The 23,215-nt window shown below is 42.8% G+C and overlaps 1 protein-coding gene across 1 annotated transcript in view; it reads right to left on the bottom strand.

Annotated features, from left to right (window-relative positions):
* astn2 (astrotactin 2) overlaps window positions 1–23,215 on the bottom strand; it is a gene marked incomplete at both ends in the record, with an annotated part of 226,615 nt that overhangs the window by 109,606 nt on the left and 93,794 nt on the right. The window contains 1 exon segment of the mRNA XM_084483245.1: window positions 8,042–8,194. Within this exon segment, the coding sequence (XP_084339371.1) occupies window positions 8,042–8,194 (153 nt within the window).

A 23,215-nucleotide genomic window follows, 5' to 3' on the forward strand; every position in this document is an offset into this window, starting at 1 on the left:
GTGGTGTTTGTACAATTACAACAACACTACCTGGAATAATTGTTTAATAGACCGATTTTCTTTTGCTATATCTTGACCCAAATCTTTATCAGTATCAATTGCTGAAGCACATTTAAATTTGTATTTGGTGTTAAAACAAACATGATAATATATGCAAATAGTTACAATCAATATATGTATGGCTCTTGAATCCCTCAAAGATATGAAACTGTACAACAGTTGTTAGTGAGTTATTTTTGCCAATCTTAAAAAATAAATACTTTTATAAAAAACATTAATAGACTTAGTCCAGTATGGCGTTATGATTCCATCTTCTATTCATTCATTCATTCTCATATTTAATTTTAAAATGGGTTAAAATGGTTGGTTCTAAACATACTCAACCCTGAACCATTAACTTTACGAAACCTGTCTCACAGGAAAGCTGTTCAATTAACTTTGGATGATGATGAGTATTACAGGGGTATATTTTATATCTATATGTATTCATTAAAATATAACGGAAAAAAAGGTTAGGTCTGGGATCTCATTAAGGTATTGGTGTGAAAAGGAAATCATACCAACTTTAATAATGTGGTTGACTGTTTTTTAGTTTGATAGGCACAGAGAGGGAAAGTAATAACTTTCACAGTGTGACAGCCAAATCATTTTATATTCTGCTGAGAAGATGTAGCTGATGTCAACATCGGCAAGAGTTCAATGTCGGTTAGTTCAGCAATTCCACAGTTTTCTTGCAGGGATATTTTATGTTAGATTGAATCACATTTTCATCATTCATTCCTCTGTCTATTTGTATGAACACCATCCATAAGGTGTATTTTCAAATTACATATTGTAAAATATTAAGGACAAGGTAAGGTAAACCAAATGAATCTCAGATGGGACAAAACACCCTTTTGTTTGATCTACGTTATTTAAGTTGAGTTAAATATTCACAAATCCCCCCCGACATCATCATCATCATCATCATCAACAAACAATCTCCCAAACCGCTCACACTGGTTTGGAACAGCATGGGAACTCATGCTAAACTACTACACCTCATTTAGTAGCGCACATGCTGCTCCTTGTGGGCGAGAGAGCTTAAAAGAGAGAGAGCAAGAGAGACAGACAGAGAGAGCGAGCAAGAGAGAGACAGAGAGAGACAGAGAGACAGAGTGAGAGCAAGAGAGACAGAGAGACAGAGAGAGAGAGCATAACAGACAGACAGAGTGAGAGCAAGAGAGAGAGACAGAGTGAGAGCAAGAGAGAGAACAAGCGAGAGAGACAGAGTGAGAGCAAGAGAGAGACAGACAGAGAGAGCAAGAGAGAGACAGAGTGAGAGCAAGAGAGAGAGACAGAGAAAGCAAGAGAGAGAGACAGAGAGAGCAAGAGAGAGAGAGACAGAGTGAGAGCAAGAGAGCGAGACAGAGAGAGAGCAAGAGAGGGAGAGACAGAGAGAAAGCAAGATAGAGAGATAGAGTGAGAGCAAGAGAGAGACAAAAAGCAAGAGAGAGAGAGACAGAGAGCAAGAGAGACAGACAGAGTGAGCAACAGACAGACAGACAGACAGACAGACAGAGACAGCAAGAGAGACAGAGAGACGGCAACATAAACAGAGCTGAGGAGGCTTTAAACTGGATGTATCCTCAGCCGACCTCTACAGCCGTCCACCTTGGCCCAAAGAGAACGCAGGGGGAATCCATCAGGAACTGGTATAGTTTGGGGCAGTGCGGTATCCGATAAAAACAGGCCTGGGGCATGGTACCCTGTCTCAAAAGGTAAACCAGGAAACCCTTACACAACGAGCAGCAGAATGTTGTTCCTTTCATTTGATGCAGGGTGTGTGTGTCTGTCTGTCTGTGAGTCCAGGTTGGAAGCTGTAGAAAGGAGGTTTCTGTAGTAATACTGTACTGTATTTGCCATTCCTTCCTACGTTGCAATCTCTCTCTCTCTCTGTGTCTGAAGCTATCTTTGCAGATGGGCCTCTGTCTCTTTCTCTCTTGGTCTATCTGTCTATCTGTCATCTCACATTCTCTCTCTCCATCTCTAGCTGCCTCTCTCTCTCTCTCTCTCTCTCTCTCTCTCTCTCGTTCTCCCTCTGTACAAATATATATACACAACGTCTCTCTCTCTGCCTCTGTTTCCCTGACACACGTTACTTATACAACACAACCGGCGCTGTGGGCAGCATTGCCATTATGTTTTACAATGAGTTTACATGTGTATTCTATTCACCCGCACACAGACCGCAGAGGGCTTGCGCCCCTCTTTGGTCTTCAAACAACACCTACATTAGGCGTCGCTGTTGCACGTCGGCACACGGCGTCAAAACCCTAATTGGCAGCTTGTTTTTTTTTTCTATCTAAGTGGGCAGGCTGGGAAAGTTTCCAATCAGAGTGACACATCCCACATTCATCTCCAACAGTAAGGTGACGAGACCATTAGCGATGAGAGACGGGGAATTCTGCCTGTCGCATTCACTTGTCTATTTTAAAGAGAGGACGGACCAGCAATCAACTCTGTTACAAATCAAATGGAGTTGAACGACAGAGGGAGACACAGATGTCAAGCTAGCTGGCTACATATTATCACCGTGAGAGGCGACTAATTAGATAGCAGGGTCTGTGTGATATCTGTGCCCATCTCTTTTTACACAAAGAGCTAAATTATTTGTTTACGTTTGTTGCGTGTGTGCGTCTCACCCTGGACATGTATCTGATGTAGACATAGATCTGTCACACAACGATGCGGGACCACCCGACAATGACAACAAAGGCTAATTGTCTTTGGTTAGAGGAGAGGAATCGCAATCACCTACAAAACAGAATTAACAATGCAACTTGGGATGTCACTTGATAGTCTTTGCACATGTTGCATAGCCTCCTTACCTACCACCACCCCTGGCTCTCCTAAAGACATGGAACCCGGAACTTAAAAAATAGTACTTAGCATTGTTTAGTGTCTTATTCTAGCTATCTTGTTGTATACAGGGGATGGGTAAACCTAGCAATTGTAAATGCTTAGCTCTTGTTTTCATGAATATCTTTACTGTACTGACAGCAATATATTGTTTCTCTTTCTTCTATCAAATGTTCTTATTGTAAGTCGCTTGGCTTCCTTGGCTTCCAGTCTCCCTAGGCTTCCTTGAGCAAGATGTCGAAAAACACACTTTCTGCTTACTAAGAACCTGAACAAATACATGCACTGTAAGTCACGCCAACGTATGCATTTTGCTCAGCATGAACAAGTAAATCGTATTTCTCGTCGTGTGCTTTTTATATGAACTAGAGTGTATTCCCATTCCCAACATCCCTCAGTACCACCAAACATAGTGTTCCCAGGAAGAGGGTCAATGATCTCTGATGGATTCCCGGGGAGGGGAACACATCATTTCCTCTTGTGGTGTCCTCACACCAACCCCGGGTCCAGGCGGCTCATGTTACACAATGCTGGAACCAATCATCACATCAGCCACCTTTGTGATCTCAACATCACAGGAACATCGCAGGTAGACAATGGGACCAGCCTGTTGACGTGTTCATTCATTGCGTTCGTTCATATTCGTTGCTTCCTTATGCATTCATTCAAAGGCAATACAACCCACCTCCCCCGCACACACACACACACACACACACACACACACACACACACCGATTTGTCTGAACAATGACCTAATGATCTTGAATGCCTCTCTGAACTGTATTCCCAGGCCCATTCCATTAGTACCACAGTGTGTGTGTGTGTGTGTGTGTGTGTGTGTGTGTGTGTGTGTGTGTGGGTAGAGTGAGAGCTGTAATCACTGTTGTCCGTGCAGAGGATTGAGGGTTGATAAAAGTGCAGCCTGGCACATACTCTAGCACTAGCATCATCAGCACACACACACACACACACACACACACACACACACACACACACACACACACACTCACACACACACAGAGCCAAATAAAGACACATGTCTGGAGAGCTGGGTCAAGACAGCGAGAGAGAGAGAGAGAGAGAGAGAGAAAAAGAACGAAAGAGAGAAAGATAGAAAGAGAGACAGAGGGAGAGAGAGGGAGTACTTTCATGTGCTACTTCAAAGCCTCAATTAAACAGGAGATAAGGGGGATAATATCCATGAGGTTATTCTCATCTTTGGCAGGCAGGAAGATGCATACTGGCACATCAAAACACACGCACCAGTCTGCTCCGCTACTTGGAATTGCATCAACACCACAGCGGGGGATAACAGCCACATGCAAATAAGGTCCGAAGGTAAGGGAAGAAATCGATTCTAGTGGCAGTATTCGTGTTTGTCGGGCTTGTTGTACCAACGTTGTCATGGGTAAAAAATAAAATAAACCGGGATATTCAAAGAAAAGCGTTTCACCAGTCGGGACTGCAGCTCGCAGAGGAAACCGAATGGTCGAGACAACATATGAAATGTTACACAACGTAAGCACTGCAACCAACTACTGTGTCGTCATTCATGCAGAAGGAATGGTGACTGGTGATAAAACTGCACAGATGGTGTCCTCTGCCTTCTGCCAGTCGAGTTTCACCCAACAGCATCCATAAAGCCCATGTCCCACAGAGCCTTTGGATCCAAAATGGCTGTAGACTCAAAACAACGGCCAAAGTCACCGGGACAATGACGAAAGAAAGTCATAATCAATACCAAATAATACAAATCAAATAATACAAACAAATGGATATCTTGAATAGCTCGCTGGTATGCACTCCAGCTTTATTCACTTTTAAACTACCTGAGTTAAGCAAAACTAATGTTCAGCTGGGCTCCGACAGTGAGAGAGAAAGACTAATTGAATGTAGAAATGCAACGTCTTTAAGTTATAAAATGGGGGTAAAAAAAAGTACAGCACTCCTCTATACAACTCTCCCGCCTCCCTCTGATTCAACACCTCTGCTGCAGTGTCTCCTGCTGACCATGTAGACTTTCACATTGAGCGCAGGCGGTTTACATCCAACGGCTTGCGGCTGACAACATTCGAAGCATGCAATCGATATGGGAGTAAATACAAAAAGGTCTGCACCAGCAAGTAGAACTGATAATTATGCTGGAATGCTGGGTGCAAGGTAACTGTGTTCAATTGACCACCTCCTAAGATGAATGAATTTATAATAGGAGGCGGTCATAGAGAATATATTATCCAGACGGCAGAGAGTAATATCGTCAGAACAGTTTCATACCTAGCACAGGTGGTGCAAGAGCAAAGCGCACAAGCTTGAAGAGGTGGGCCTTGACTCTCAAAGTTGAGGTGAAGGAAATAAGAAGAAGAATGAGAAGTAAAAGGAGAAGGAGGAGAAGAAGGAGAAGAGCCACTTTCCCATTAACTCGGTTGCTATCCTGGACTTTTCCTTTTCGTACTTTTATTTTTGTTTGCCGTGTTCAAACTCTCAGCCCTAATTAATGGTCATGAAGGGGCTTTGGCTGCTTTGACCCAAGAGAGAGAGCAAGAGAGAGAGAGAGAGAGAGAGGCGGCGAGAGAGCCAGAGCCATAGCCAGATGGAGAGAGAGAGAGAGAGAGAGAGAGAGAGAGAGAGAGAGAGAGAGAGAGAGAGAGAGAGAGAGAGAGAGAGAGAGAGAGAGAGAGAGAGAGAGAGAGAGAGAGAGAGAGAGAGAGAGAGAGAGAGAGAGAGAGAGAGAGAGAGATCACTTCAAAGTAACCTTCATCGTTTTTTTTTACCACTGAAATTATGTGCGGCTCGTTATTAAGTGATAGCCTTTAACACCACACGGGTGTAAACGCAAATTGAAGCACTGGAAGCCTTCGTCCACATTTTGCATGGCTTCCTTTGCCCATTTTTCTTTTTTTTTTTTACATACGATGAGACAAAAACGCCCGCTTCCACTCTGTGGTCGCTAATTAGGTGTCTTATGGTAAACAGCTCGTTATCGAATGTATACATGGATTAGTCAAGCATAATATTATCACTTAAACGTGTAAATTGGCATTAACAATGCATGTGAAGGGAGTGGGATGCAGGGAAAAACACAAGGCATCTAGTCAACAGCAGAAAATGTGTTTCGAAATAAATACTTACAGCACTTCAAAAAAAAAATCAAAAAGGATTAAATCAGACGTTTTTGGATGGGTGCCAGAAACGTTTTGCGTTTTTACCCCCATGCTCCAACCGTATTGTGCACAAGGTCAGACTGTTATGAATGGGCATGGGTATTTAATCGAACGCCTTGTGCACCACACATTGTGAAGAACTTCAAGGGAAATCACAGTCTGGCCGCCTTATAGAACAAATTAAAAGCATCCCCTTGAAGCTGGCTCCGTCAGAGTCGAGAGCCTAGAACTCCTACACAGATATTTTGGGGAAGACTCGATACAATAAAGCCACTCATTAACTTAATCTCTCTTTTGCTTTGAAAGATCGCATGATTCAATTGATTGCCGGAGTAGAAAAGCTTGGGGATGTATGCAGCAAGGGCATCCAGCTGCATTGACTGCACGGTACTGCCAAGAACAAAAACCGGGCTAATGACTAATCGATCAGTGTTAGACACATTAGCGGAATAATAATGTGTCCCTTGTTTGGTTTGACAGCAAACGCATCAATAATGATTATTTATTTTGTGTTCTGGATCAGCTACTGTAAACAGAAGGGCTCGCTCGGAAAATGAACTAAACTCGGATTCAGATAAATTTGAATTCATGGCAGCGTAAAACAACATATTTACCTTAGCCACTTATTGTTGATGATGATGACATTTTGATGTACGATTTGACACACGTTGCAAATTGCAACTTTGGAGCTTTTGGAATATGTGTTATGCTCTTCCACACACAGTGTTACAGCGAAACAGGGAGTACAAATGGCATGGCCGTGCCCGGACTGACTTCATGAACTGCGCATCACCGCGGCTATAAATTCTGCTTCAGTCTCTTCACTCTGGACCTCTGACAGACAACCGAAACAGCTGCCAGAATATTTTAGGCCCATGCTACAGAGAGAGGAGAAACCCATGTCTAACCTTAAAGTAACTTGCCTGAAAGTTCTTGAAACCCTTCCTTAGAGTGAGAGTCACAGGCAGTCAAGCTCAAAGAGGCAACATGGGGGGTAAATTGGTCCCATTCAAGAGCTAAGAGTAGGTTCTAGTAGTCAAAGCGTAAGGCTGTGCATTGACTCAGCACTAAAGCTTAGTATCTGTGACAGTTAACATCATGGACGTAGAAAGAAGACAAGGCCGAACAGAAGAAGATGAGGCCAATTATAAAACACACAGAACCAAAGTCGTAGGCTGAACTATGCTTCACAGCCTCTGCTGGGGGAAGTATGACCTCTGCACACGTCCCGTCCTTAGCACACATGAGCCACGTACAGAGACAGCTGAGAAACCCGGGCCCCTGCTCCCGCTTTAAGGCCAGCAACCTCGGTCGAGAGGAAAGTTCAAAGGACAAACTTTGGGTGGGAAAAAAATTGTATATGCTAACATGTGTGAGGACCAGGCGAGTTTTCCAGTGCTGCCACAATTGTGTTACAACCGTGGACCTTGGTTGCTGTGAGGTTATGGCGTGAAATGACGGGACGTCGAGACACAGTTGTCCCTGTTGTGACATGGCATGTTAGCGCTAGCATGATACTGACTCACCTTGAGTGTAGCTCACTCAGAGTAGATGTAGAAAGGAGAAAGAGGAATGAGGCGAAGACAGAAATATACAAATAATGATAAAAGAGATATGGTTCTGAACTAAATTATGTGGAAATAAAAGCATTAGACAAACAAACAAAAGTACTAATTCTAATAATAAAATAGACATATTGCTTAATTAAACACATACGTCAAAAAATATGCGTCTGATAAAATACATTTAGTGCTTCATCAAACAATCTTAAAGGCTCAGGACTAAATAAACAAGGAAACTAATAAAGTGCTTACAGGTCTTAAAAAATACATCAAAAATAGATAGCGTTAATACACATAACAATATTTTTGAAAATCAACAAACTTAATGAGTCTCTCGTTGCATTTTCTCAGCCCTGCTCCTGAAGCAGCATGATTCATCCTGATTCATCCTTCATCCGAACCCACCCGAGGCCTCACCTCTGGTGTGGCTGGGGCCCCTCTTTCTGCCCGTGGAGGAGCTGTGTGTGGTGTGCTGGAAGTGGGTCATGTCCATGGTGGTGTTGGGGGTGCGGAAACTCTCCTTGAACCTCTGCATCAGGTCCTCCACCGAGTCGTGCTTCGGGTCCACCACTGAAGAAGTAAAATAAGACGCATGAATTTATTGGGATGTAACTTAAGAAAATAATAACTTGAATAACAGTGAATAATAACAATAACAGTGAATAACAACCCAAGAAAGTGGACCTTTGTGAAAGTACCTCCAAAGCAATAGTGAAGCAGTAAATGAATCAAACAACAAATATATAAACCTTATAGAATACTATAGAATATAGTGGGGCTGTTTTTCATCTCGAACAATAAAGCCCTAAATGTGCTGTATTTTTCGCAGTGTTTCTTGAAAATAGCTGACTGTCTTTCTCTCATAGCGGTGTTTGCATCAATCCAGCAGCGTCTCATCTCCACAGGGTTACAATAAAATAAGAACACCCCCTCCCATTGCTGTTGTCTCATACTTGACGTATATATCTATTCTATCCCTGACAAAAGAGGACTCGATGGGGCAGCCAGAGTCTGTGTTATATGGAAATCCTCATTTGTCCGCCGATACTATTGGCAGACAATAGCTATATTAATACATACCCCCTTTTTATCCTGCCCAAAAAAAGAGAAGAAACTGCCAAGCCCTTGAGGGGTTGGGGGTGTTCAGAGAGGACTCACAAGCCCTCTACGCCTGTTCTGCCTCATTTTTACCACCAATAAGTGCATGCAGAATGCCGCACATTAGAGCGAAAAACAAAGAAGAGATGGAAATAAGAACAAAAAAAAATGTTAAAATATAAATACATCCATTTACAGCCTGTGATACCAAAACTGGGAGGACAAGCAAAGCGTCCAAAGTTCAATGGTGGCAAAATATATACGACCTGGGGTGTTCTGTGTGGGTCTGATGATTCGTCAAGAGACGACATGTTGACTCACTCTACCAGACACACCAGACCAAGCGAGGCTCAAGAACGAGAAGGGAAAAAGTATAAAAAGGCGGGAAATGTAGCCCTCCAACTCAAATTGTTATACAAACACAGCATAGAGCTGGAGGGCTATTGAACTGTGAATACCATCAGCTTGGATCCCAGCTCACTCAAAATAGAACAAGTTTGAAATATATTCATGAATTCTTGGGTTGAGGTTATACAAAGAGATGATCAATCACAGTTTAACCGTGAGTCTAGGTTTTAGTAAGAACTCAATCTGCAATTTGAGAGTAACTGTCATAATAATACATACATAAGACTTTCAGAAGCAGTTAGTAAATGATGATTTGATGAAACATCAAATACTTTTTATTACATAAGATATTATAGATGTCAGAGACAGGTTAGTTCCATCCTCCATAGTCTCATTAATCACATTTTAGATTTTGAATCTAAACTGTCATATGGCAGACAAGCTCAAATCTGGGAGAACAAACTGATCAACTTGATGGAGGTGGGGATCTATAAACGTGTGATTTGCTAACCGTGTACACGAACTCCACCAGCACTATTGCATTTTGCCCATTAAAACATCCCAGCATTCTTAGTAAAAGTCTATGTAAGGTTTCAAATGAATGTCGCCTGGCCATTGTAGAAAACCCTGAAAGCCTATCCCAATGGTTTCTTCTTTTTCGTTTCTTTTTCTTTTCCCATAATGGAATAGTACAAAAGGTGTTACTCTGCCCCTTTCAGTTTTTGGTTTCCTGCCCAGGCTCTGTGCAATCTTCCTCAATAAGTTATGCTAGCATAGTAGGACTGCTAGGTCCCATATTACATTCTCCATGATCAAATAAATAAAAATAAAGAAACGGTTTAAACTTTCAAATTGGCAATCCACAAGGATTCAGCTGGTGTGCTGGTGTGTTATTGCTAACGACATGCCATGATATATCCAACTTTAGATATGCTCGTTGGAAAGTCATTTTATTGAAGTGATTTGGTGGCCATTATGCCGTCTGTATACATGACCATTGGTGTTAAACCCAGCCCACAAAGTGCTGGGCTTTACCTCTGTAATGATAGTATAAAAATCAAATGGGATTATGTTGTATAAAATGTTAGCAAGCCAACATTGGCTTGGTCTAAAAGAAGGGAATAAAAGGGACTGGTGCTTCCATTTATCCCCCTCCGGTCCAAACAGCCCATAATAAAGGTTATTACAAAATAGTTGATCTGATTATTTTGGTTTAGCACTGCGGTCATGGGAGACTCTTTCCTAACAGTTTTTTTTCATACTTTTCAGTCTGCATGCAGAGCCAGAGCAAACCTACCAAAATGTGACCTACAATAATCAATATAAATAACGTCCATGTCACAAATACAATGATGAACCAAATCAAAGAATCATGGAAAACTCTGTATTCAACCGTTTGCCAGTTGTTCATGTAGTGATGATAAATTTGGTTGTAATCGGCCTTGGGATATCCATGATTTTCATGCTTGTTTTGTATTAATGTTTGGCTGCTAGATGTGACCTACAATAATCAATATAAATAATGTCCTTGTCACATTAACAAAAGTACAACAACTATCTGCAAATACAAGCAGATAAGCAGGGAAGAGTGGAGGGACGAGTACAAAACAAATATATCAAATAAATACGTTCCTAAATATAGTTGAAAATTCACGTAACCAAGTCTAAACGGCTCATTTGAGGTGGTGAGCTGTATGACTTCCTCAGTCCTGTCACTGTTCACAACAAAATGAAGCATTTGTATTATTCACCACTCTCCAGATGGAAATGTAATCTCAAAGGTGGGAAACGCGCGGGATCCTCTGGGTCAACGATTAAGAGCAACGCCAGAATAAACAGAAACAAATAAGATCAACAAACGACAACCATCCCCAGACAAGACTTTGATTGGGGAGAGTTAAGATCGCAGTGTGCGTCGATACAGATTATACAAACAAATACCGCGATAAGACACCGTGGCAGGGCTTATTTTGTAGTTGCCGTTATCTTTGTTTGTTTGTTTAGATTTTTCATTGCTTCATCTAGAATGAAGCATCGATCCATAGTGGCTGTGCGCCTTGCTAAACTCTTTGATTTGCCCATGGATGTAATCAATAATAACCTTGCATCTGACAATTGCTTTGAAGTTTCTGACAAACAAAGGCATAACTTCTCAGTATGCTTATTCATTACAAAGTCAATGTCCCTACTATTCGATTGAAACTTGTTCTTTCTACTTCTGTCTAGTTTGTGTACTTTGAATATTGTTATTATACTGTATTGCAGTGTTCTAGGCTAGGTAAGCACCATTATAGTCATTCAGACAGGCATATTATTGAAAATGGAGATCCATCCGTGGACACATATACAGAACGTCTTACATTCACCACATTCAAATCCTTTTGTTTTTCTTTTGTATTCTGAATCGTGCCATCGCCTAAGCCCTGATCCCTGCCACCTCCCCAGAGACAGACAAACAATTGTCATGGTTTTAGCGTTGCTAAAAACATTTCTGTGTTCCCTTCTTTGTAAATACACTTTTACCCTGACCTCAGGCGGAACCCGAGCTAGCATAAATACAGCACATGGAGACGTGCTCACACACATTGAACAAAAGAGTGTACATACGAGACACACACACACACACACACACACACACACACACACACAGTTCTGTTGACAGTGGAGAAGGAGACATAAAGGCACACTGCTCCCAAGGGACCACTTGCGTAGTGTTTAGGCATTGGCGGGGGGGGGGGGGGGGGGGGGGGGAGGTGTGCTTGGAGAACTATACAAATGCCATCTCTCTCTCTCTCTCTCTCTCTCTCTCGGGTGCCATGGGCGCCATGAGATTGGTCTCTCTGCAGCTTGACGAGTTCAGCTCCGTCGGTTATCTAATTCACAGACCATGCAACCGCGAGCTCCTCCACCCATGCGTGAACACATGCTTTAATATACAATGTTTATTCATTAACAAATCCAAGATATGACATATAAACAAATGCTGCCAGTTCGTATTGTACCGCAACCTAAGATGACATGATGTCTTACATGTTGTATTCGTGTTTTTAATGGATGTATTGGCTGTGGACAGGATATTAAAGGTCTGTTTTACCACCAGGTGTGAGGGTGATTGTGCCTTGCCAATAAAAGTAAATCCACCATCTATCCAACTTGTGAGATCACAAGTGGTGAGTGTCCACCCAGATGTACAGACAGGACAGACTGACCTCTGTCACCCTCTGATCTATCCATCACACGCCTTTTGTGGACAACAACGCCACTTGTGATGTCACAAGTGGGAGTCCAGACACCTTGACCCCTGGGGGATGGCCCTTGAGGATGATGATGGAATGCATTCCCTGCAGCGTGGAGGAGGAGGGAGCAGCTGCAAAGAGACAAATGTCTGCAGGACAAACACACAAGTCTTATTTTTAGCACAACCACGGTGGCACTAACGGATGTAAAAGGAGTACTAAGCTGTGTTTTATTCAGGATATGTGGCACTGTGTGGTAGCAAATATCCACTTATTTATCTTTTTTATCTTTTCGACTCACTTTTTATATGTCTCCCCCTCTCCCCCTCTCTCCTTACATTATATGAATCTCTCTTTCCTTATTTCACCCACTCTTTTCTCTCCACCTGCTCCCTTATCTCGCTCTCTCATTTAGGCGGCCTTCCATCCATCGCTGCACCGGGGGAAGCATTGAACCGTAGAGAGGGGCAAGGTCGCGCTTTTCAGCTGGAAAGGTCGCTGTCCTTAAGCCCTTTCTCTCTCCCCGCCGGCGTCTCACTCCATCTTAGATAACGCTTATCTGTCGGGAGCGCGGGTTAGAGGTGTCTCCTGGTGTCTCCTGACAACAGCCACAAGCGTTTGGTCGCCTCGGTCCAGGCTGGGCTTTAGTGGTGTCGCCGGTTACCCGGGTTCTCATACAAAACAACCCCCTATGACCACCGAGCCAGCTTGTCTGACTTTGAGTGCAAGAGAGCCAGAGGGACTCAAACAGACGACAGTCAATAAATGGATGCATTCATAATAATCACAAGATGAATTATGCTGTTATACTCCTCCTCCCTCCCCATCAGTAAATGCCTTGTATTCATTTTCAGCCAAACGTCAACATTTAAATGTTATAAGTTCCTCTTGACTGAAGTGAATCGCTGTATGTGTTTTGATGAATGTTTTGGCTGAATCCTCCATCTGTTTGTTTAAAACCACAAATGACATCAAATACACCTCCTTTCCTCGACAACGTCCGCCCAAATTTCCCTCTTGAGTCAGTTACGGCCATTTTACATTTTACAGCAAGTGTGTCAATTGATAAACATTGATAAACGTGTTGTTTCTTTGTTTCTAACGAATGTCCTCTTATGCTTATGGGCATCTTTTCATCCAGCGCTTACACTTTTTTCCCCACTTTTATTTTTAGTTTGTCCTTTCTATTACACTATTACGAACACAAAGAACACAATCATATACCCTTGTTGCTTTCTTAAATATGTCCAACGTTAGTGATGGCCGTCAAAATCAACCTTTCATAAATGGCAACATAATGGACCGTTATTACAGTGTTAAATAGCTGCATTTTCATTTTCCCATTTTCAAACAACACCACCGTGAAATGCCTTGTCAATGTATTCTATGCTACCTTAGAAGCCAAGTTCCCTTCGTAAGCATAACTTTACAGCCCTCTGTGGCCCTCGAACATCCAATATGGATGCCCACTAGTATGGAACATTGGTTGGCTGAACAGAATGTAAAAATAGTCGCCTTGTCCCTACTCTAAATAACCTTTTTGTATATTTCTAAACATGCACTCTTAGGTCTGGGTTTATGTTGTGGGCAGTATTTTTCAATCTTGTCTGGTATTAAAAAAAAGGGAAGGTGGTGGGAGGGGCGGCGGGGGGGGGGGGGAGGAGAAAGAGTGGAATGACATGTCATTTAATTTGTGCTGGACGTAGGAACTCTGCTTGTCCTTATTCAGCATCCTGGGAAGAGACAGGCCCACACTGTTTGTCACGGGGTGAAGAGAGGACTACTGGCGCTAACACTAACAAGCTATCGACTGTCAGATCATTTAGGTGTCAGCACTAAGGCCTTTTATATAGCTGACATGTTATTATGCTAATAGCCCCTAAGACGTCCCAGGCATCCAATGGGAGTGCCGGCAAAACAGCAAGAGTGGTTTCAGCCCATTTTAGCTGACAGGTCAGTGTGGGACGGCAGTATTACGGGGGGGAAAGGTCTGCACTTCATCATTCACTTTTGTACGACACTGGGGTGTATTTGGTGAAAAACACCTAATGCGGTGTCGCATTGCCAAAATAAACTATCGATACTGAAGTATAAACCACTTCAGAGTGACTTTCTCCTCCTTCCACTGTCTTATGTCTGCCTGTGTCGATCCGTTATCTAATAGACAAACCATTAGGTACCAGATGTTGCTGTCGAGACAATCCCAACGATACATTACACTACAAGCGTGTGGCTCACGAAGCATCAGTGGTGTTCTGGAATATAGTCTTTTAATATTGTGAATGTTCACTGTAAGTTAACAAATTGACATTTATTTTTTCTCAATACAACTCAACTTCTCAATATAGCACCTTTCATACAACCAACCACGTGCTTCGCCGGGCAAGACAAAAATGGCACAGACAAATGATCAGGCAATTATTATGACATTATTGTTGATAGTGTTATTGATCGTATTTCTTACATACATACTCCATGTGTACCTCTTCCTTTCCACTGTGAGTGTTTTGATGCCGTGGCTGGGGACAGCTGCCTGCAGGCCGAGATGAATGGAGATGAAAATGGCCGCCGTGAGCCGGGAGCTCTGATTCCCTCTGCGATCCATTACATTTGTCATTGTTTTCAACAGGGATGGGGGGACGGCGAAAGCCACACCAGGGGACAGAGGCAGGCGCCGTCGTCACAGTGGGTGACAGGTAAGGGGAGGAGAGAGGGAGAGAGAGAGAGAGAGAGAGAGAGAGAGAGAGAGAGAGAGAGAGAGAGAGAGTTGACAGAAAAAATAAAAGAGATAGAGGTGTCAGTGGGTAAAAGAGGAGAGAGGGAGGGGGCCGAGTAGGCAGAGGTGAGAAAGTGAGAGAGTGTGTGGGGAAGAGAGAGAGAGAGAGAGAGAGAGAGAGAGAGAGAGAGAGAGAGAGAGAGAGAGAGAGAGAGAGAGGTGGTGCATCACAGCTCATATTGCGTGAGAGGGAAAAACATGGGAAGGAAATTGAAGCTGTGGAGGTGATGGATGAAAACGGCATGGAAGGGGAGTGGAGATTATGACAGAAATTTGATGCAAAAGAGAGAGAGAACCAGCAGAGGGAAAGAGCTAGGCAGAGCAAGCTAGAGAGGGAGAGAGCTAGGGGAGAGAGGGAGAAAGAGGTAAAGATAAAAAGCTAGGGGAAATATACAGAGGGAAAGCTAGGGAAGATAGAGAGAGAGAGAAAGCGAAGAGTCAGAGAGAAAGTGTGTGTGTGTGCAAGAGAGAGAGAGAGAGAGAGAGAGAGAGAGAGAGAGAGAGAGAGAGAGAGAGAGAGAGAGAGAGAGAGAGAGACAGAGAGAGAGAGAGAGAGAGAGAGAGAGAGAGAGAGAGAGAGAGTGAGCACTAGGGAAGATAAAGAACGCAGAGAGCAGAGGGCACTGAAGCATCCTGGGTAAGAGGAAAGCATGTTTGAGGAAAAATGATAGCGAGAGCGAGGGTAGTGGACAGAGATAAATTGCATAATGGAAGAGAGCGAGGGACGAGAGGAGGATAGGAGAAGATCAGAACACGTGAATAGAGGAGAGGAGAAAGGGAGAGAGGAACGCAGGGACCAGCACCATGTCAGACTCCAAACAGCCACGGTGAAATCCCTAAATGTTTGCAAGCTGAGAATGAGACGGTACAAACAAGAGGAGCACCATTTGAAGAGTAAAGGATATGACTCTTCAAAAAGCATTGGTGATAACAAAGTTGAATACCAATTGTCAGTCATTTCATATTGTACATTTATGAACAGCTGGGGGTTAGGGCGTCTTGCTCAAGAATGACTACAGATAGACTGGACAGTGGGGTATCAAACCCAGGACCTTCAGGTTGGTCAAGAAAACAAGAAAGAGACTAGACGACCCTCTTTCATCAACTTAGAAAAATTGAAGAATCAATAGCAAACACTCTAACCTTGGAAAAACCCCAGCTTCAGATCTCAGCACAAAGTAACTTAAGTAGAACGTGGCAACAGAGACCGCCGGAGCAGCTGCCGATTCATACGTATTCCTGTTGCCAAGTGTTTCTTCCGTTAAATTATAAAAGGGACAACAACACACCACAGCAGGTGCCCTGTATGGCCTAGTTCCTGCACTCCCCCCCCCCCCCCCCATCCAGAGGGGAAGATTACTGTTGAAACGTCAAGGAGACGATTGTACTTCATCCCTCTCCCTCCGTCGACGGTGCTCCAGTCTAGGAAACACCCTTTGCTCTTTGCATGATTCCCTTGGCCCAATCCATTTCTTGTCATTTTTTGGGGGGGCATTTGAGAGCTTGCAAAGTGCCATTCTGATTCAGAGCAGTTGAACTGTTTTCATATTCTCCAGGAAGGGACTGCCACTTCTGGTATACTTCCACCCAGTACAAGTCGCCCGCTGTTTGTGAATAAGTAAGACTTTGAGTGCTATGTATAGCGTGGCGGCCGCCGGTGTGTCGCCAAGCAGGAATGAAATATGGATAGTCTTTTACGGCGCACTGCGATCACAACGAAACGTCCCCTCGGCCACTGCTCTGCAGGCGGAGAGTGCCACTAAAAGCGTCAGTTTCTGCCACATACTGAGCCGGGTGATTCCAATGAACCAGCATGTGAAGCCAGAATGTGTGACTAGTTTGAAAGCTGTTCAATATATAGCATATAGCGCCTAAAGTTTGAAAGTTTTATCGTAAGTGACATACAGTGAATCTTCTGAGATAACCCTTAGCTGTTATTAGCGTTTAGTATTAATCACAACATTGCCCCCGGATAGGGTTAAGGGCATCTTGCTTAAGGATGCCTACAGGCAGACTGCAAACTTTGAACAATAAATCAGAACATTAAGTAGAGTCCGTACTTGTGTGAAGGTTTAGAAGGGATTGCTAGAAGATCGTGTCATGTACAGGGGCATTCATTTTCCATACAGTGTTAATAGTAAGTGGTACTGTTAAAATAAATGGGATAGCTTTCTAGCAATGTCCTCTGTAGCCTAGTTTGGTCTGCTGCCAGGAAGGAGGTGCAAGCTAAGCACTAAGGCAGTGATTCCCAACCTTGGGGTCCGGACCATACTCGGGGTCCCCAGATATGCATATTGGGCCGCGGAAGATTGCTGACATAAGCTTTGGATATTTAATGGTCTATTTCAGGAAGCCATTTTTCTTTTCTCATAGATGTCCAGTATGTGCAAACTGACTGCCTAATGATTCAAAGCCACAAGCAAACTCACTTTAGTGTGTAGCAGAGCGACGGGATTATGTCCACCGGGACAGTGATAGTACCGGCAGATGTTTAGTGAGTATCACTATCAGTGGTAGCAGATGCTATTAAGTTAAAGGTGGGGTCCACACGTTTTCAGATCTAGAAATCTATTCAATTGTTTTAGATAAAACAGAAACTTGTATGATGACTTTTAAAATTGTCCTGTGTGTGTTTATTTTTATTTTTTCAGATAATCAGTACAACTTAAGTGGTGGGTAATTATTATGATGGCACACAGGCGACAAAGCAGTTAGGTCACTCCTCACTGAGAAGGCACGAGGGAGTAGTATTCAAAGTACGAGCAGTAACTGCTCTGCAGAACGCAGGCTTTAAAAAGCACAACTGGATTGCCTCTGTTTTAATGAAAAACTAATTACACAACCATTCATCCAGATCACATAATCAGTAAGAATTAGTGTAATGTGCCTTTCTATTGCAGTGATATACTGCACCTATATAACGATATAATGTTGTCATGACTAGTCCATTTACTACCAGTGGACAGGTTTATTTCCTTTAAGTTACACTTGCAAATCGCTTCCACTGTCTATGGCTCTCTCTCGCCCTGTGTGTGTGTGTGTGTGTGTGTGTGTGTGTGTGTGTGTGTGTGTGTGTGTGTGTGTGTGTGCGTTTGACTGCCACTTCAAAGAAACCCAAGTCTGACTTTGAAAAGGTCAGGAACCCAACGGAACACACACACACACACATTTATATGTTCATACACACACGAGCAACATGCTGATCTGAGCGACTGTGAAAGGCCACCCGATTAAAGAATGTTGGCCAACCTTGGATTCCAACATTCTATCACTTCCTGCGCAGCATGTTGATATGCTTCTTTGACGTAACGGAAAAAAAAAACAGGGCAGAAAATTGCAATAAAATGTCAGGAAATACAATTGAAATAAAAAGCCTGCGGTTACGGTTAGAGTAGGTCACAGGTATGAATACATAAACTGATTGTGAGATCCTGACGAAGGGTTCGTCGTCAGGTGAAGCAATGCTAAATTAAACTGCTTATATTTCAGTGAACACAGGGTGCAAAACGAATGCTAAATGAAGTTGAACCCAACAATGGCATGCCAACTGGTAGAAAGAATCTGATTCGGATTAATACATTTGAAACATCAAACATGCAATTTAAGACAGTTGAGACAGAGGTAAGACACTGAGCTAATCGCCAGAAGGTCCTGCAGTTAAGACCATTCCAAAAATATACGACAAACATTTGTGATTAAGACATTTAAAATAGTACATTTTCACATTCTGATCCTTGTACTAGTCCATACGGCCAGTGTTGACGTTCCCTGATGTAACGTTCCCTGATCAATCGTATGTTAATCTTCCCTCCCATATGGCATACAAATGGTTATTTGTTTTGCGGCTCCAATCATTGTCTCTTTCTAATAGAAATGTCTGCGGTTAAGCCTTTGCTCTTGGAAGTTGATGGGTTGTTTACTCTGAGTGTAAATATCTGCATCTTTGCCTGGTCGGGCTTTCATACAAAACATGCTAAATGCACGTCTAGCCTGTTCAAAGGACGTTTTCTACAGCCATATGCAAATGCAATAATAATGGTGGTACCATTTGTCTTCCTAAGAAATATTCTGATGAATAAATATAGTTTGTTAGAAGCTAAACAATTTCCCAAGACACCAAACGAGCAGAATAGGGATTTAGAAGAACAGTTTCCATTTCATGAAATAATATTCAGATTTCGGTTGAGGCTTGCATATCTAACAAGGACATATGGATTTTATACAAATTATTTTCCTTAATTGCTTTAATAAGGGCTACACCAAATTATTGCTGTGCATTGTTTTCTTTGTTAGCTCTTTGCTGACGCTTGATGTTGTTGTTGTTGTTGTTGTTGTAGTTTACATTACAATGCAAACACGGATGATGCCGAAGGCATAACATGTATCCCACTGAGAGGCAATTATGAACACGCAAAGAAACGCAACATCTCTTCCTGAATCTACTCTCTACACATGAATTACCATTTTCATGCTATGAAAAAAAGAAAAGTTGTGGTTATGAATTGTGAAGAGGAAAGAAATCAATATATGTATAATGCTGAATGTACACGCGCACACATGCACACATTGTGCGCTGAGAGTAAAGGTAACAAAGTAACAAACATAAATAAATAATAAATAAAAAAAAACATGCATTACAATACATATTCCATGCAATAATGTGATCAAAACTCCTGTTCTTAAGCAATGTGAAAAACCTGTTTACCACGTCCAGGCTCTCTCTGCGTGTTTGCATGTCGCGAGTGGAGCACTCCGAGGCCCCCGATCCAGCCCCTTATTTGAGCATAATGACACAACGCCATGCCACACAACTCTAATGTGACACCACTGATGAAAAATGCCTGCCAACCTGGCATAGTGAAAGCAGCCGGGGGCAATGTTGTGATTAATACCAAACCTGGGTTGTCATCTTCCCCCAGTGATAAATCGCTGGGACTTAATTACAAACACTTTTTTGTGGGTTTCGCACCGCACACACACAGACATACGGTTAACTATCCCAACTCGCAGAACTGGCAAATGCCATCGACAAGCTTACAAAACAGGCAGCCTGGTGTTCCTGGTGTAGGAGTAGTTGCTAGAGGGGTTAGACTCCCAGACAAAAGGTATGGAGTTTGATATTCAATGGCAATAATCTTCCTGTAGGTATCCTTGACCAAGATGCCAAACCCAACCCCTCCCTGCTTTAAAATAACCTGCATCTGAATTCACTGAAAGATGCTTATGGGTTAAAGCGTTTGCTGAATTACCTACTTAATTGTAATAGTCAGTATTGACTAGTGAACTAGTGAAGTGTCTAATCATATGATTAATGAACCATTGGTACATACTCAGAATTTGTTTTCTGTTCAGCATGTGTGTGCCCTTGTTGGGTTCAAAAGCCCACCCTGCCATGATACCACCAGGTGTGCTGTCGATTAAGACATCACAAGTGGGCGTGTCCACCGAGATAGATAGATCTGCCGACCAATTGGTGCCGTCCATCAGGTTGGCCAGTATGTTGATCTAGCCCTCTATCAACACATAATGGGCGGACACTCCCACTTGGGAAGATTGTCGCTATAGGGTAGATTGTCTAGATTGACCCGTGAGCTGTCGGGTCAATTGTTAGTCAGTGAGAACAACAGCACCGCTGTGCAGGCAGTGGAGGAACTGAGCTGCTGGTGCGCTGGTCCTAACAATGTCCATGGCCATCTGCACAATGACATCACAAAGGGACTCCCTTAAGGGGTTTTGGAACACAATCGTTCTAACACTGATGTCATCGCATGATGTCATCTCCAACAATAGGCCTATTCTTCAGACGATATTTCAATTTGTATTTATGCTAAGGCTCCACCATCCCCCGTGTCGCGTGTGCATTTGTCCGGGCTCCCAGGAAGCAAGGCAGCGGTACCGGGTTTGATACCTCATGTCCACGCACTAAACGGGAATTTATAGTCGCGGTGACGATGTGCCGTTCCTGAAGCACACAGACCGTCCGCGCACCGCCGTGGCGTTTATAGTCACCGCTCCACCGTAACCCTGTGGTAGACTGCATCAAGTGCACACTCTGCTTTAGGGGCTACACATTTTCCCCGAGGTGCACGAACCGCAACAGTGAAGCCATATGAAAAGTGCATGAGGGCCGTGATAACGTCGTGTTTGGTTCACGCCAGCTTGCTCATGCACTGTATGCACTTTTTTTTCCCATGCTACCTCACTGTCACTTTAAGCATGCACTGGAGAATGGATGTGAATGGATGTGTGTGTGTGTGTGAGGATGTGGGGATGTGGGAGGGTAGAGGAGGGTAGTCTGTGAATAGCTGGACATTGTATTGTTTTATATTCTTTTTATAACTATTTTTATTTATAAAGCATCAAGAGGACTGCCATCCAATGTCGTTGTATCCTATGCAATGACAAAAAAAAAAATTATGCACACTATGCACACACGTGGCGACTCTAAATGAGGTTTAGCTTGTCGGCATCCTCAAGACGGACGCCTGGTCTCGAGCCTCACTTTAATGGCACGTGGCATTCACTGTGAGACACTTTGCCCTGAAAGCGGCTGCTAAATTACTAAATAATTGCAGTTAATAAATGTACCGGTGGCCCACATTAAGCACGAGTGGTCTCTAGTCTATGCTTTGCATGCAATAACTCTGTTGATAGAAAACCTGTAGATTGGAGTCTGCGATTTAAGTGGGAGCATATTGTGGGCTTAATCAAGTGTGACAGGGTAAAATGAAGGCAGAAAAACATCCTTATTTACATTATCTTTGGGCTTGGTTCAGACGAGACAGGACAATTCATAGAGTGAATTTCACTGGGCACAGCCAACGTCCCTGGTGTGCGTTGTGCTGCGTCTAGTAAGCACTTTACAGTCACTAATGAGATTATTCTGCACAGAGAAACTAGGAGTCATGCAGTGGGCTTTCTAGTCGGCCAGTCAATGAGGCTAGGTTAGGGTAAAAATATTGTAATACAACGCCGTGGTATAATCTGATTGAACACAGCACTTTAACGAGTAAGAGAAAGCCCCCTCAGCCGAACATTTGAGAGGTTCACGGTGGGGTTTCGTAAATCAATCGATGCATAGACGTAAGGAGAATGCACGTTAACTCAAAACCATCTTCATCTTTTTAGTCAGTTAATCCACTGCGAGTAATGGTGTGTATCACTCAATGGGGTTTGGGTTCTGAGTCCACCATCAGTTCATTCGACCTCATTAGTCCGCTCTATGCTAACCACTGATGGGCCTGGTGATTGTACTTCAATTTGCGCAGGTTCGAATGCGTCATTGTGTGATTGTGTAAAATATGAGTGCTGCCCTTACAATAATGAATGTGATTGGATGCCTTATGTTCTGGCTGGGGAAGGAACAAACTAAACTGCATTTCCTGCAGAAGATGCGGTGAGTGCTGTGGTGCAAAGTGAGGTTGAAAATACGTTTTAATAAAGCCATCTGGCTTAAGACGTGAAGAAATGTGGAATGGCTTAAATCAACTGAAAAGATTTGAACAGAGTTCAAAAGTCTAAACGGAGTAAACAATGTAAAAAAAAATCAAAAAGTTGGAAACAAATGTAATTAACAGCTAAAATTCTAAAGTTTCAATACATTTTAGATAAAATATAGAATAGCTGAGCTGTTGTGATAAAGTTTGAAATGGTAGAATCAAGTTAGTGTAACAGTTAAGTAAGCGTCAGAGAAGAAGTGTGTGTGTGTGTGTGTGTGTGTGTGTGTGTGTGTGTGTGTGTGTGTGTGTGCGAGCAAACTGGTTAGCTTTTGTGATATCCATCTTGGGCTAGAGCAGGTGACATCGCCATACTCTAGCAGAGCTCAACGGAAGTCAATCAAAGCCAACTGTGAATATACAAAGTGGGTTTAAAAACAAAAACTGTTGAATCTTAAAAAAGTATAAATGGTATTGAATCAATTTGATGACTATGAAGAACAAAAAGCGATGTGTTAAAATGTTTGAACAAAAGTTTAAAGGTTACAAATTTACAGAGTTGTGTAGTCTGAAGAAGTTGTCTTCCCTTCCCTTCCCTTCTTCAACTTTAAAAAATAAAAGTTGATGATTTTTATCTTTTAGTTAGAAAGGTAAGAGCGGTCGATTCCAATTAAGGCTGAACATTTTAAAATTTCAA

Source organism: Micromesistius poutassou (genome assembly GCF_964030765.1).
Source record: "Micromesistius poutassou genome assembly, chromosome: 18".
Lineage (NCBI taxonomy): Eukaryota > Metazoa > Chordata > Actinopteri > Gadiformes > Gadidae > Micromesistius > Micromesistius poutassou.